The 14,790-nt window shown below is 43.8% G+C and overlaps 1 protein-coding gene across 2 annotated transcripts in view; it reads left to right on the forward strand.

Moving 5' to 3' along the window:
• The first annotated feature begins 1,814 nt into the window (after window positions 1-1,814).
• MFSD1 (major facilitator superfamily domain containing 1) overlaps window positions 1,815-14,790 on the forward strand; it is a 31,972-nt gene continuing 18,996 nt past the window's right edge. Inside the window, exons 1-8 of one of the 2 annotated variants that reach the window (XM_019532662.1) lie at window positions 1,815-1,942; window positions 3,649-3,701; window positions 7,585-7,697; window positions 8,220-8,262; window positions 9,505-9,572; window positions 10,006-10,114; window positions 10,749-10,851; window positions 11,517-11,615. In XM_019532662.1, coding sequence (XP_019388207.1) covers window positions 1,924-1,942; window positions 3,649-3,701; window positions 7,585-7,697; window positions 8,220-8,262; window positions 9,505-9,572; window positions 10,006-10,114; window positions 10,749-10,851; window positions 11,517-11,615 — 607 coding nt within the window. In that variant the 5' untranslated portion in view covers window positions 1,815-1,923. The remainder of the gene's footprint in view (window positions 1,943-3,648; window positions 3,702-7,584; window positions 7,698-8,219; window positions 8,263-9,504; window positions 9,573-10,005; window positions 10,115-10,748; window positions 10,852-11,516; window positions 11,616-14,790) is intronic. The other variant, XM_019532663.1, reaches the window with a different exon arrangement.

A 14,790-nucleotide genomic window follows, 5' to 3' on the forward strand; every position in this document is an offset into this window, starting at 1 on the left:
GGGTATGGCTTTGCTGAACATGTCTGGGCATGATGGGACTCCTCTGGACAGGTTTGCAGCTTATGGCGTTTCCCCAGTTTTCTGTGGCCACCGGTTAAAGTAAGATTGTTTGTGTCTCATATCCTGTTTTGTTATGTCAGTGTCCAGAACAATGTGTACACATTAAATTTTGCATGAAAATCAGGAAAACAGCAAGTGAAACATTTGAATTACTTAAAATAGCATTGGGTGATTACACTATGAGCTGTGCAAGAATTTTTGAATGGTATCATTGGTTTAAAGAAAGACCATCATGAGTCAAAAGGGAGCGTTCTGGACACCCTTTGATGATGAAAATGTGGCACCGGTTTGCAGTTTGGTTTGAAATGACAGGCAATTGACTGTCTGAAAGATAGCAAAAGTTGGGATTTCTGTTGGTTCATGTCATTCAATTCTAACAGGCAATTTGGGAATGAAATGACCAGAAAAACAACCAGAAATGAGGGGCATCTGACTCTTGGATGCTTCACCATGATAACATGCCTGCCCACTCAGCACAGCTTGTGAAGCAATTTTTATCCAAATTTTATCCAAACACCACATCCCACAAGTGCCGCAGCCTCCTGATATAGCCACGTGACTTTTTTTCTTCCCTCAACTTCAGAAAACCTTGGAAAGAAGATTTTGTGATGTAGAAACCATAAAACAAAATGCAACTGAGCAGCTTTTAGCGATTCCACAAATTGCTTATCAGAAGTGCTTGCAACAATGGCAGAAATGTTGGGAGAAGTGCGTGGCTGCAGAAGGAGCATACTTTGAAGGAGATTAAGCTTAAACACTTGTAAATAAAATATTTTGTTTCTTACAGCATCAGTCTTGATACTTTTTGAACAGCCCTCGTATGTGAGGCCAGATCTTCTCTTCATAGGTGCATTAAAGGGCCATAAAACTGCCCTATTAATGTCTGGTCAGGACTGCTAACCCGTAACCTAACTCAATAAGCTTAACAGGTGGCCATGTCTAATGTTTCCACTTTTTTTTTTTAATTAAGGAAACAACTAAAGGAACATTTTACATTAAGCTTTAAATACCCACCGCTGATTTCTCTGGGCTGCATTTTGGTGCTGGGGATTTGGTGTGTTACAGCTCAGCGATTCCGGGACTAATGTTTACTCGGTGGGGTGACGTGACACAGGCTGCAGATTCGGTGTGTGTCTCAAACCCTCCATGTCAGAGGAGCTCAGCTCCCCCCTTCCTTTTTTCTGCAAGTTTTTACCCGTGGTGGCTGACAATGCAAGTTAGAAATGAGGAGCCTGAAAGGCGAAGGGACTACAAAGCCAAGCCCAAATCGCTGTTTCATAATCTGCTCATTTTTAAGCCTGTGACCTGGATGTCTCCAGTGTGAGGTGGGAGTGCGGAGCAATGGCTGAGCCGACACTAAGCCCCAGCTTCCCCGGCCTGCAGTCCCTGCCCTTCCCGCGGCCAGCCCTGCTGCAGGCGGCGCGGCACGCGGGGAGCAGGGGCAGCCGCTGGCCCGCACTCCGCCGAGGCGGCTGTCGCGCGGGGCCGGGCACGGCGAGGACTGAGGCCCCCCGCCCCCCGCGCGGAAGAGCTTCACCCGCACTAGCGGAGCGCCTCCGCAACGCCAGACCCTAAGCCGCGATGCATGGTGGGTAAGACCGGCCTCCTTAGAACGGCCCGCCCCTTCTCACGTGAGCGTTGGAGGAGGAGTCACGTGACTGGCTCTCACGTGGCCGCGTCCGTTTGAGCTGCTGGGCTCGGCGGGGCGCCTGGGCCGGGGTTGCCATGGGGGAGTTGGGCGGGGTGGAGGAGCGGGCGCTGCTGGACGGCGGCTCGGCGGGCGACGGTGGCCCCGCAGGTCGGGCTCTGCCGGTGCTATGCGACCCCCGGCGGCTGGCGCACCGCCTCCTGGTGCTGGCCCTCATGTGCTTCCTGGGCTTCGGTGAGTGAGTGCCTTTGTACATTGTTGAGTTGCTCGTAAAGGTGCTCATCTCCCCTGCCGCTTTTCGGGGCCGAGCAGCTTCCCGTAGCCGCACAGTCAGGGTCGTTCCCGGGCGCATTTCTGTGGGCATCCCTAGGGAGAGGATGTCGGTGGAGCTGGCGGAGGGCCGGGGATGGCAGTCTGTTTCCCTTCTTTCCATTGAAGTGCCCTGAAGTTGTCAACACAGAGACTCACTTCCTGCCTGGTGCTGAAATGAAGTTATTGGTACATCTCAGTCTGGCTTCATTTGTCCTGTGCTCGTGCAGCGCTGCAGCGTTTGGGCTGTTAATGCAGCACAAGGATGCTTGGATCCAAAAACATCTTTGAGTCTTTGCCCCCCCCCCCCCGGAAAAAAAAAATGGCCTTTTTTTAGCCTTTCTTGTCACTTAAAATAAAACTGGCCAGCTATACATCTTGGGAGAATACATTGCTTATTAAATCAGGACTTGTGGTAGAGGTGATACCTTTTATTAAACCAACTAGATTTTTGCAGAAAAATGTTATTTAATTTAAAAAGAAAATTCTTTAACTTTATTTTTGCAAAAAAAAAAAATATTTTTTTCTCCTCAAAAATTTAGTTGGTCTGATAAAAGATATCACCTCTACAACAAATCCTGATTTCTTTTGTCTCTAGACCAATATGGCTACACCCTGGATACCTTGCTTATTAAACGAACTTTCATTTAATGGGTAGACAGCTGATTGATAAATTGTTTTATTTGGCAGAAGTTCCTTTTATAAAAAAAAATGGCTTCCCTTTTGAGCATTAGGCATCTCTTGTAATAATATTTTTTGGGTGCAGTCAGCACAAAGCGACAATAGCAGAAGTTCTGCAGAAGCAATTTTGATTTAAGAGAAGTGTTTCTTGCTGCTTTCATGGTGTTAAACTATTTTTTTTCTTTTAACAACTTTTAGAGAGCTGTGTCGTACATTAACGTGAATGGGACCTTGTCTCTATTGATATGATTTGTTAATATTAAATTTTGCAAATGCTTTACATATCAGTGGAACTTAATGACTAAGATACTTTTAAACAAATAAAGATAACTGTTTGCTTGGAATTGTATCTGAAATCTGGTAGGAAACTTACCAGGAAGACTAATACTTTAGAAGGAAAAAAAGTTAAGACTATCCACTTAAATGATGATATAATTAGCTTTATTTTGGGGGGCTTTTTTTTTTTTTGGTCAGGTCCTCTGTCTCAAGCCTTTCCTATGCTCTCCATAAAGTTCAAAAAGAAGCACTCAGTAGACAGTTGTGGAAGCAAATAAACTTTCACTTTCCTTAGTCTGCTGGTAGAATGTTATCCAGGGATGTCAAAACGTATGTCCTGCAGGGCAGATCCAGCCTACAGAAGCCCCATAATGCAGCCTGTCTTGTTATGCCAGACCATCTCTGTGTGCAGCGGTTGGGACATCTGTTGCCATCTCAGACCAGCTTAGGCAGCTGTTTCCTGTGCTGGATCAGGCACACAGTTGCAGTTGGAGGAGGGGAAGGGCTTGGTCTGTGGGCTTAATATGGCTTGTGGAGTGGCTCCATGCCAGTCATCTTGCCAGTGGGGCCAAATCATCTTGATACCCCTATTCTGAGGTGGGTAAAATACCATTTTGCTTTGGTATTTCTAGGTAGTTTTAGCTGATTTTGTTTCCATTCGTTCCCTTTTATAGGCAGCTATTTTTGCTATGACAATCCAGCAGCTCTCCAGACTCAAGTTCAAGGGGTAAGTGATTGTTTTTTGGGGGAAGAGAGAGTATTATTTCCAATATTATGCTGTTTTATCTGTGCATTGAGAGAAATGAGGAGAACTTTAACCAGATGTTTGAATGGTTCTGGTTTATAGAAACTAATACCATGAACTGTAATTTAGGTTCCCACTTGTAATTTTTTGTTTTCTAACTGAAATGTGGCCCTTGCCTGCTGTCTTTTTGAAAGACAGTCAGCATAAAATTGGACTTCAGTTTGAAAATCACATGCTAATAAAGAATCAATATTGCTACAACTATGGCCTTCATTCTACAAAATCTATTATGTGTGATCTCATTCCATTTCTGTATAAATGCTCAAAGACCAGCCCCAATTGAACCACTTGATAGACTGTTATAAAGTCCTGTTTCTTTCTAGCTTAAGGGGTGGGCAAAATGGCAGCAGTCCAGCTCCAGTTTCCAGCAGCCCCTTCCCACATGGCTGGGGCTCCATGGATACCCCAGCTGCTGTGAAAGCTTAAGGCTGGGGTTGACATGGAGACTGGCCTCAGCCATGCTGGAATGGCGTACAGCAGCGCAGGGCAGGAGGCTGCTCCAGAGCCTCTGGGATCTTGCAATGGGGGCAGCTTACTTTGGAGCCACAGCAGAGCTGTGATCTGTAGTCTGCATGCTCCTGGCAGGGGCACGCAGGCAGGGAATCGTAACTCTGCCCTTGCTCCAGACCAGTCTGCTACTGCTGCGAGGAGTTGGGGCAGAGATGTGATCTCCTGCCTGCGTGTCCCTGCCCAGGCTGTGGAGCAAGCTTCCCCCCATCGCAAGATCCCAGTGGCTCTGGAGCAGCTCCCTGTTGTGCCCTGCTGGTGCAGCTGAGGATGGTCTCCATGGCAACACCAGCCTTGAGCTTTCATAGCAAAGGTGTGGCTGGAGTTGCCATGGAGACCACCCCGCGCATGATCTGGGCAGCTGGGAAATGGAGTCTGCTGCTGACTGGATCTGGCCTGCAGGTCAGACTTTGCCCATCTCCATTTTATACAGTCTGTTTGCATGCAAGTAGTGGTGAGAGGTATCGTTGACAACACATAGGGGTAAGTGGGTGATGTTGGGGAGAGGAAAGAGATCCATGTTTTAAATGGGGAACACTTTTATTCTTAGCTGTAACTGGGGGAAGGACTTGGCAAAAAGTGTAGTGATTCTGCATTAAACTAGACTCCAAGTTGATGTGTTCTTTTTAAATATTAGTGGCTTGAACTATTAATAAGGATTAGGAGTGCACCAGTAAAGATTCCTATGCCAGTACCAATATGCAATTATTAACCAGCCATATTGGCTGTTACCCATCCAATAACTGATTTACAGGAACACAGTTGGTCAGCGTGGAGAGCAACACCCTGCAGGTTATTCTGTGGAAGGGGAGGGAAAGGCCATGGGGGCAGCAGTTTGAGGCCACATGGTGAGGTAGGGAATGGGGCAGAGGCTGGAGCTGTGGGTGCTGGCCAGCGAGAGCAGTGAATAGGACCCCGGGTGGGGAGTGGGACAGAGCTGCGTGTGGCTTGTCCAGGGAATCAGCATCCCAGCGTGTAAAAAAAGGTGGCAGGGGCATTTGGACTAAAGTTTATCAAATGAGCTTTAGTTCAAGCACTGTTGCCACCACTTTTAAGCACGGGGATGCTTTTAACTGGAGCAGAGCTGAGCAGGATGAGGGTGAATGCAGGTTGCTTGTTGTAGGCTTGGGGCTGTTTGCTGTGCTGCCTCTTTCCCAGGAGCCCTGCGCTGGTCCTGTCTCCCCTGCAACAGGAGGCACAACTTGCTGCCCCCACTGCTGCTGGGCAGGCAGCAGGTGCACGGCCGGTGTGGGGCTCCAGGAGCAGAGATAGCAGAGCGAAGAGCCTCAAGCCCACAGTGGGCAGCCTGCGTTCTGCTCCATGCACACATCTGGGGGGCATGTGCACCCCCATGCCTCCCCGAGGGGTGTGCGCACTGACAGGAGCCTCCCTCCTGCTCCCAGCCCCAGATGTCCCATTCACTGTCCTGGCTGGGCAGCACCCCCAGCCCTTGCCCCACTCCCTCTTACCGTGGGAGCCTTGATCTGTGCCCCTTCCCCACCACAGCCTTACCTGCAGAGTGCTGCCTGGCTGCTTTCCTGGACACGTGCATGTGTTCAGTTGTGCACATGCATGCAGCATCTGGGGGCCCCAGCCAGAAGGCATATTATATTTATCAGTGAACATTATCTGCTACACTGGTCAAAAAAAGCCAATACCTGATGATGTTAATTTTCCTCTTATCGGTGCTGATCCAATATGCAACCAATTATATCAGTGCGCCTCTAATAAGGAGAAAGTATTCATAGCATATATGTGTATAATATGCTTCCACTTTTAACTTTGAGAGTTTACTTTTTGGAAGTATATTAGCCTTAGGCTGTGATAGTAACACCAAAATATTCTGCTCAACATGGCAGAAATACAGTCATTCTGTGGAATAATATATTTTCAACTTTTGTTATGTGTTAATTTAAAAAAAACCTAAATTAGGGGATCACTGTGATTATAGATAGTTCTTGCAGACTGTTATGCCACCAGCTACTCCCTGTTAGCAATGAAAAACCATCAGATTGATCACAATGAAAAAAACCATTTCAACTACCTCTAGATTCAAACACAAACCTAGAAATTGTGCTAAAATGAGTATTCACTTATTTGCTCTCTAGGTAGTTTGCAAACTTTAGAGAAATGGGAGTAACCTGAAAATAAAATTCTCTTGCAGCAAGGAGGAGTTTGAGTACAATGCAAAAAATAAAACCCTTTTATGTAAATAAACATAAGCCTTACTTTGACCAAACAAAACTTGAACACAAGTAGGCTCATTCACCTAAGCAGAAATGTTCTTTGTATAAACTCTATTCATTACAGTAGATCTCTCTGAAAACTAGAAGCTAGAGCAGTTATTTGTGTTTGAGCAGCTTTCTCAGAAATCAGTTTGCATGTAAAATCTTTGAGTTTTACATGTTGAAGCCTTCCCACTTTAGACTGTTTGTTTATCTGCTATAATTTTGTTTAAGAAAATTGAGGGATTAACACTTAGCAATGTTGTTATTGCAGAGAAGTATAGAAAGTAGCTTAGAGTTCAGTTGGATTTTAGCCTTCTGTGAGATCACCCCACTCTCTGGGATGCTTTTTTGCTTTCAGGAGAAAATCTAGTGCTGTAGGAGATGACACAGAAGATTGGCAATTGTCTCCCTTTAATGGAATAAACTCTGCAACAGTTCTGGAGTGTTGCTCATCAGAAATATGTAGAAATGCTGAGTAGCAGTTGTAATGCAGCCTTTGTCTTAATGAGGGAGTGGACCTCTTTTCAGGACTGCACTTGGAGACAAAAAAAGGAGGATGTATTTGTGGCTATAAAAACTAGCTCCCTGGGTCACAAATGGAATTTGAATCTGATGGGTTTCAAGATTATTTAACTCTCTCTGATTACCTTTGGGTTGCATTTAAAGTTTGTTTAGTTCAGTTTTTTTCAAATAAAGACAAGAGTTTAAGAAGTTGGGAGTGACACTTTTGAAAAAGTACAAGGGGCACTGAACTATCCAGTTCCCGGTGAAAGTCAAGAACAGCCGAATGCCTCTTTTTAAGAAAACAACAACAACAAAAAACTCTCCCTTAACTCTGCACATATTTTATGTAGCAATGTTCATCATCTGCTGGTGGAAAAAATGAACCTTTACAGATGACTTCTATCAAACCTTGCCCTTGGCATCCCAGACATCTGATGAATTGTTTATGAACGTATGCGCCCTTAAAGGAAGATTTTATTTCTATATCTTTATGATAATTGACACTAGAGTCTATAAATGCAGTGCTAAATAATTTTTCTTTTAAACTTTTTTTTCCCCCTATGTAGGATATGAAGGTGAATACAGCTCAGTTCATGTCATTATATGCTTGGTATTCCTGGCCCAACGTTATTCTCTGTTTCTTTGGAGGCTTTCTGATAGACAGAGTATTTGGAATACGGTAAGCATAACCACAGTACCTTTTTACATTGGAAAGCATAACAGTAGGTGGTTATTACCATCCAGAAGTTAGACGCGTATTCTTCCAAGATGTGAGGCCACTCTGCTGAAATCATAAACTTGCAAAAGTGCAGTAGCTTATATTAGCTGTCACTTTTGCATATGCAGACAATTTCAAACTTAGCAAGAGGAAGCCTTTGCATGACATCAGGCTAATATGTAGCTCTCTAGTATTTTCTCTTAAACAGAGCTGGAAGCCTACAGTTATGTTGGCCTTGGGGATCAGGGTATTCCCATTCTTCTAAAGAATCTCTGCTTGTCATGGGCAGTGTAAGCCTGCCATGAATAGTTAGAAAATATGTTTTAGTAATCTGATTTACAACACCAGGCCTTCAGTATCTTGTGGTTTGTTTTTTTTTTAAATTGTGCAGTAATATTTAACATAAGTGAAATTATTTTAAATATAGTATAGTACATGTGGCTTTAAAGGCTTTAAATGGGTCAAACTATTTTTGTTTAACAGGTTGGGCACCATAATATTTGGCACCTTTGTTTGTGTTGGACAGGTAAGTACAAACAAGATGACATAAGAGGCAGTGTTGTTTGGAGTACCTGAACAAAACATATTAAGATGCACTGCATGTTGGGAGTGGGAGGGAAAGGGGTATAGAGAAACCTAGCAAAAATCCAATGTAGGGATGAAGGGTGCAGTTGTTTTATGAAGCCCACAGGTACTTTCTCAGGCTTATTTACCTATGTCATTCAAACTTCATTATTTCAGAAATTGGCTGTGTAGTTTGTGCTGCCCCTTACATTAGGTCTGGAGTTACGGGCCTTCTTGCCCTCCTGTATCCCCTGTATAAGGGGGATATTGTTGATACTGGTATTTCCTTGTATGTAAATACTTTTTTTTGAGGAGATTCCTATTCCAGACATAAGTTGTCTCGATTCTTAGCTTTCTGTTTGAAGGCTATATATAGTCTATATCTGAGACATTCAATTATACCACTGTATATGTGCCTCTGGATAACTCCCATATGAGTATCAGTGTAGCTTTGATGTACTTTGTCAGTGACCTTGTTACAAAGAGAGTGAGTGGTGGTGGTAATAATAATAATAATATAAACAACAATAGTTCTGTGTTCATGTAGTCAAGTTTTAGAAAGACTTTTCATGAGGATTTTGTAGTGGTTTCAGAGCTTACTGACATCTTTCTTTTCATTGACACAGCTGTAACTAGATCAAGATAAGCAGTTATTTGGGCTGAAGGGCCACTTAAGTTTTGGTGAGCTATTGAGAGCTTGTGCACAGGTGGCTCTCAACAGATGAGGGGGTATGCAGCCTTTAACAGCTCACCAAAACTCATGAAGTGGCTCTCAAGGCCAAATAATTGCCCACGCCTAAACTAGATAATATTATCAATGTCCTGTATATGCAACATGTTTTTGAGGGGCTGATTATAATTATAATGGTCCATTCTGTGTTTTGTAGAATTCATTCAACCTTGAGATGCTTGCAACATGAAGCATGAATAACTTTTTGTAAGAAGTCTTTATGGGCACTTGTTTGTTGTGCATCTCTGTATTTAATGGAACCAGTATTGGTTAATAATGGAAGGTATTGACCAACAAGCACCTGTGTGTATTCTGAATGGCATTGCCCACAAATATGTAGTGCTAATGGGCACGAAAATATTGCAGAATTCCACATGCTTTTCTTTTTTTGCTGGTTCTCTTAGGGGGAAAATAGTGTAAAATATTGCTTGTTAGCTCGTTTATTATGTGACATTGTTACTTTTTATTTCACAGGTGATTTTTGCCTTGGGAGCTCTATTTAATGCTTTTTGGCTAATGGATGCTGGCAGATTTGTATTTGGGTAAGTCTTAATGAAGGTCAGTGCTGAATATGTACCCTGTGGTAGGGACCATCTTTCTGGGTGTCTTGAACAGTACCTAGTGCTTTCACAAAATAGATCTTTGAGAGAGAAAGGCACATAAAGATAAGTCCTGTAAAGGGTTGCAGTTGCCTTCCTGTATTTAAGAATTACAAAATTGGACTAACTTTCCAATGTTTCTGTATTGCATTGGTAATATCTTTACTGAATTCAAACAATAAGGAACCATACCTAATAATATCAACAAGTACTGCTTAAGCTTGATCTATTAAAGTGCTTGCTTCTAACTGCTGGTGCTCATCTTCTGAAGCCAGTTCTATGCTGTCTCATTTAGATCAGAGTGGGTGTCTAGATTTTGTTCTTGAGTTTTTGCTTAAAAAATTGTGGCTAACTGGTTTCTCTTCTGCATCTTTAGAATTGGTGGCGAGTCCTTAGCAGTGGCACAAAACACCTATGCTGTCAGTTGGTTTAAAGGCAAGGAATTAAATCTTGTCTTTGGATTACAACTTAGCATGGCCAGAATTGTAAGTGTTTTTAAGAGAGACTCTTCATGTGTAAAATCTGTCTGTAATAGGGCCACAGTATGCAAGTGGAAAGTAGCGAAAACTCCATTCAAGATAGCATTACAACCCCCTAAATTGATGGTGGGGGTGCCATAGTTTGCATTATCTGTTTGGATCTGTTGATAGTGTGGTTCTTTGTGCTGACTTATTCCAAATTTTTGTAGAGACCTTGGTGAAAACTAATTTTATATCCGAAGATGGGACAGGAAGAGCATTTAATTGACTCAAGGGTCACTTTTTCACACAACAAACTTTCACTGTTGGTTATGCCATATGGCAGCTTGGCCGGATCAGGCTTGCTTTATGGTAACTTTGTAAATCAGATTGAGAAATGTTTAACAATTGTTCAGGGTAGCAGCTCTGTGATATGTTTACATAAAATCTGTGAAACACAACCTAGCATAGCTGTCACTGGATGGCGTGTCCTATATACATTTAGCTTACTTGGGTGGGAAAATCAGTTGTGCTTTTTCTATTCCATCCTTCTAAACTTTCATTTTACATTGATGCTTTTTGTGCTCTTGGTAAATTTTAAAACTTTCTTTTCCCCCAAGTGATCCTTATTACAGTCTTCATTCCAATATCTTCTTTCCAGGGAAGCACAGTAAATATGAATATCATGGGATGGGTATATTCCAGAGTTCAAGATCTGCTGGGCTCTACAGGTCACACTACACTTGGATTAACACTTATGATAGGTTAGTAAATAAATAGGTTAATAAATTGACTTTGCATATAACATTTTAGACATTCACAATGTGAAATAAACCACACCCACACAAAAAATTTAAGTGGTTGTCATTTGAAAACTTAAATTGCAGATTGGTTTGAGAAGACCATCCATAACTTAGAAACTAAGTTGCTGCAGCTTTATATTCTGTTCAAACCTAAATCATTGTGTCCATAGCTACATTTTCAGCTGTTAGAGTGACTATCTTTTGCTGGACTATTTATTCAATTTGTATGGCTGGCAACTAAAGGTCTTTTAGCACACGTATAGTTGGGCGTTGGGATGGGGAGGTTTTATAGTGAAAGGCAGCATGTAGTGGTGTGTACATGTGCATTTTGTATATCAAGGAATTTTTCTTTCTGCAAATTAAGTGAATCTGGGGGAGGGAGGAACCCCTTATTACCCCACCTTGCAAGCCTAGGTATTGAGGCACTGTTAATTGCAGTGCAGTTTTCACCTGTATCTGATTTTCTAAACGACAGCTACTTTATTTTTTTAAGTAAATTAAACTGATGTCAATATGTTCAGACTATTGGGCTTGTGAGGTTTGGTTAGAAATGAAGGGATGACTGTATTTTTAATAGGGAAGCCAATTCTGATATCGCTGTACAGTGAACTTCTATCTTTTTGTAGGTGGTGTAACTTGTGTCTTTTCACTGACTTGTGCACTAATTCTTGCTTACCTGGACAAGAGAGCAGAAAAGCTCCTTTGCAAGAAGCAAGGAAAAACTGGTGAGTTATAGTTAAGACGGACGGTATGACTAGTACCCAGACTTGAGTCTGGTTACTGGGACTTCACTGTACAGCAAACAAACTCATCTGGTATGCTTACATTCTGGCTGTCTCATCAGTCTTTTACCAAGGCTCTGGGTGATCCTTGATTACCAACCCCCCCCCCCCCCCCGGATCTTTCTTACTATCTCCTTGGTGAGGAATCATAGACTTAATTTTAAGAGCAAAACCCTCCAGCCTTCCTGATTTTAACACAGTGTGAATTGATGTAATGTTCCCTATCAGCAGGACCATCCTGGTGGGGGGGGAGGAATTGGGGCAATCACCCTGGGCCTTGTGCTGTAGGGGTTCCCGCAGAACCAGGTGGAAAGGCCACAGCTGCAGCTAGCCCACCTGGCAGGTTGGAGGGTTCTTTGCTTGTTCTGGCTGCCACCCATCCTGCTGCATCCAGTGTGCCGGGGCATTCACTCCCTAGCATAAGTGTGCCATGGGATGGTGAGTGGGTGGGCCCGTGCAGGCTGCTTTGCCCTGGGCCTCGCACCCTGCTGGGATTGTCTCTGCCTATCAGAGTTTGCAGGAATACTGAATGCAGCCTCGTTCTTTGCAGGGCACCACTAAAACTTCGAAGTGATAAGTCCTTTAACTGCTGCCAGTTACAGAAGCATCCAATTAATTTGCTTCCTCCATATTTCATTATTCTGCAGATGCAAATACCCCGTTTTTCTTCTGTGAAGGTGCTAAAATATAGAGGCTGCAATATGTCAGTCTAGTTTTCAGGTTTCCCCTCACAATTTTAAGGCATATATAGAAATAGTGTCATAATTCAGGGCTTCAGACAAATCTCACTGAGTGATTGGAAATCTAGTTAAAAGAAATGGCTGCTATTAGTTCATTGTGCCGCACCAGACTACCACAGATTCCGAGGGATGTGCTTTAGCATTTAAGTTCAGCTTGCCATGAAATGTATTAGACTGCCTTTTACTTCTGAAAGGTGTCTAGGCTTAGGGAAAATTCAGTGGAAAAAATCATGTTTGTTTTATAGTTTCATAGATGTTAGGGTTGGAAGGGACCTACTAGATCATAGTCTGACCCCTTGCCTTGGGCAGGAACGAGTGCTGGGGTCAAATGACTCCAGCCAGGTGTCTGTCCAATCTCCTTTTAAATGTCTCCAAGGACGGGGACAGTACTACTCCCCCCCCCGATAAGTTTGTAGGCAGCCACAAGATCACCTCTCAGCCTCCCCTTGTGGAGGCTGAAGAGGTTCAGGTCTCCTAGTTGGTCCACATAGGTGGTTTTGTGTAGGCCTTTAACCAGATGAGTTGCCCTCCTCTGAACCCTCTCCAGGCCATCTGCATCCCTCCTGAAGAGCAGTGCCCAAAACTGGACGCAGCACTGCAGCAGTGGCCTTAACCAATGCTGCATAAAGGGGAAGTATCACCTCCCTAAACCTGTTTGTGATGCACCTACTTATGAAAGAAAGGGTGCGGTTAGCTTTACTTATTATTTCATCACACTGGTGACTCATGTTAATTGTGGAGTCGACTATGACTCCGAGATCGCTTTCCGTGGTTGTGCTACTTAGAGTAGCACCTCCCAGGCTGTAGGAGTGTTGTTGATTCTTCCTCCCCACGTGCAACACATGGTACGTATCCTTGTTAAACTGCATCCTATTCTATTGGGCCCATTTTCCCAGCCTGTCTAAATCAGCCTGGACTCATTCCCTGCTGTCTAGTTTGTGTACCTCCCCCCCATAATTTGGTGTCATCAGCAAACTTGGACACGGTGCTTTCTACTCCCTTGTCCAAGTCACTAATGAAGATATTGAATAGTACCGGTCCCAGGACAGAGCGTTGGGGGACTCCGTTGCCCACATTTCTCCAGGTAGAAACTGACCTGTCCACCCCCACTCTCTGGGTGTGTCCCATAAGCCAATTTTCTACCCACCAGAGTGTGTAATAATCTATATTGCAACTGTTTAGTTTATTTATTAGAATTGGTGTGACACTGTGTCAAAGGCCTTTTTAAAATCTAAGTAGATAACATCTACCTCTATTGCTTCATCCAAGCATTTTGTGACCCAGTCGTAAAATGAAACCAGTTTAGTCAGGCAGGATCTGCCTGCTATGAACCCATGCTGATTGCTCCTTAGCATCATTTTACCTGCTGGTCCCCCACAAATGTGATCCTTAACAATTTTCTTAAAGGTCTTGCCAAGGGTAGAGGTGAGACTAACTGGCCTATAGTTACCTGGTTCCTTCTTCCTCCTCTTCTTGAAAATAGGGACCACATTGACCCTTTTCCAATCCTCCAGGACCTGTTGAGCACCATGAATGCTCAAACAGTTGTGCCAGCAGCTCCGCTGTGACTCCAGCTAATTCCCTAAGTACCCTAGGATGAAGATCATCAGGACCTGGTGACTTAACTACATTCAACCCCTCCAGGTGCCCCCTTACTAGGTCAGCTTGAACAGTTGGTGGGTTGGTATCTATACTGGGCTTACCTGAGGCCTCAACGGGATGTGTATTTGTATTCGTGTCCAGGAACACGGATGCAAAGAAATCCTTTAGAAGCTCCGCTTTGGCCATTCTATCTGTTACCAGTTGCCCTAGTTCATCCTGAAGGGACCCTGCACCTTCTTTTTGCTTCCCGTGTACTTAAAGAATGACCTTTTGTTATCCTTAACTTTTGCTGCCAGCCTAAGCTCTATTTCCACTTCGGCTTCCTCCCTGTTTCCCTGCAAGCTTGAGGCAAGCAGGTATACTCCTCCTTGGTGGCAGCCTCCTGCTTCCACAGCCTGTAGGCCTCTTTTTTTCCCTCCAGGCTCTCCTGGATTTCTCTGCTCCACCAAGAGGGTTTCTTTACTTTTTTGCCCCCTTTTATATGTACTAGGATGGTCCTTTTCTGTGCCTGCAGGATTAGTCCCTTGAGAAATGCCCACCCTTCCTGGATTTCCATCTCTCCAAGGCTTTTACCAGTCAGTCCCTCCCAAATGAATCTCCTGAGCTTGTTCAAGTTGGCCTTCCTGAAGTCTAGCACTTCTGCCCTACTAGTTATCTTCCCTGCCCTTCTCCAGTTAGTGAACCCTATCAATAAGTAGTCACTATGCCCTAGGTTACCTTGTACCTGCAGATCCCCCACCAAGTCATCCCCTGTGGCCAATACCAAGACTAGTAAG

Source organism: Crocodylus porosus, unplaced genomic scaffold (assembly GCF_001723895.1).
Source record: "Crocodylus porosus isolate Cpor-Errol unplaced genomic scaffold, CroPor_comp1, whole genome shotgun sequence".
Taxonomy (NCBI): domain Eukaryota; kingdom Metazoa; phylum Chordata; order Crocodylia; family Crocodylidae; genus Crocodylus; species Crocodylus porosus.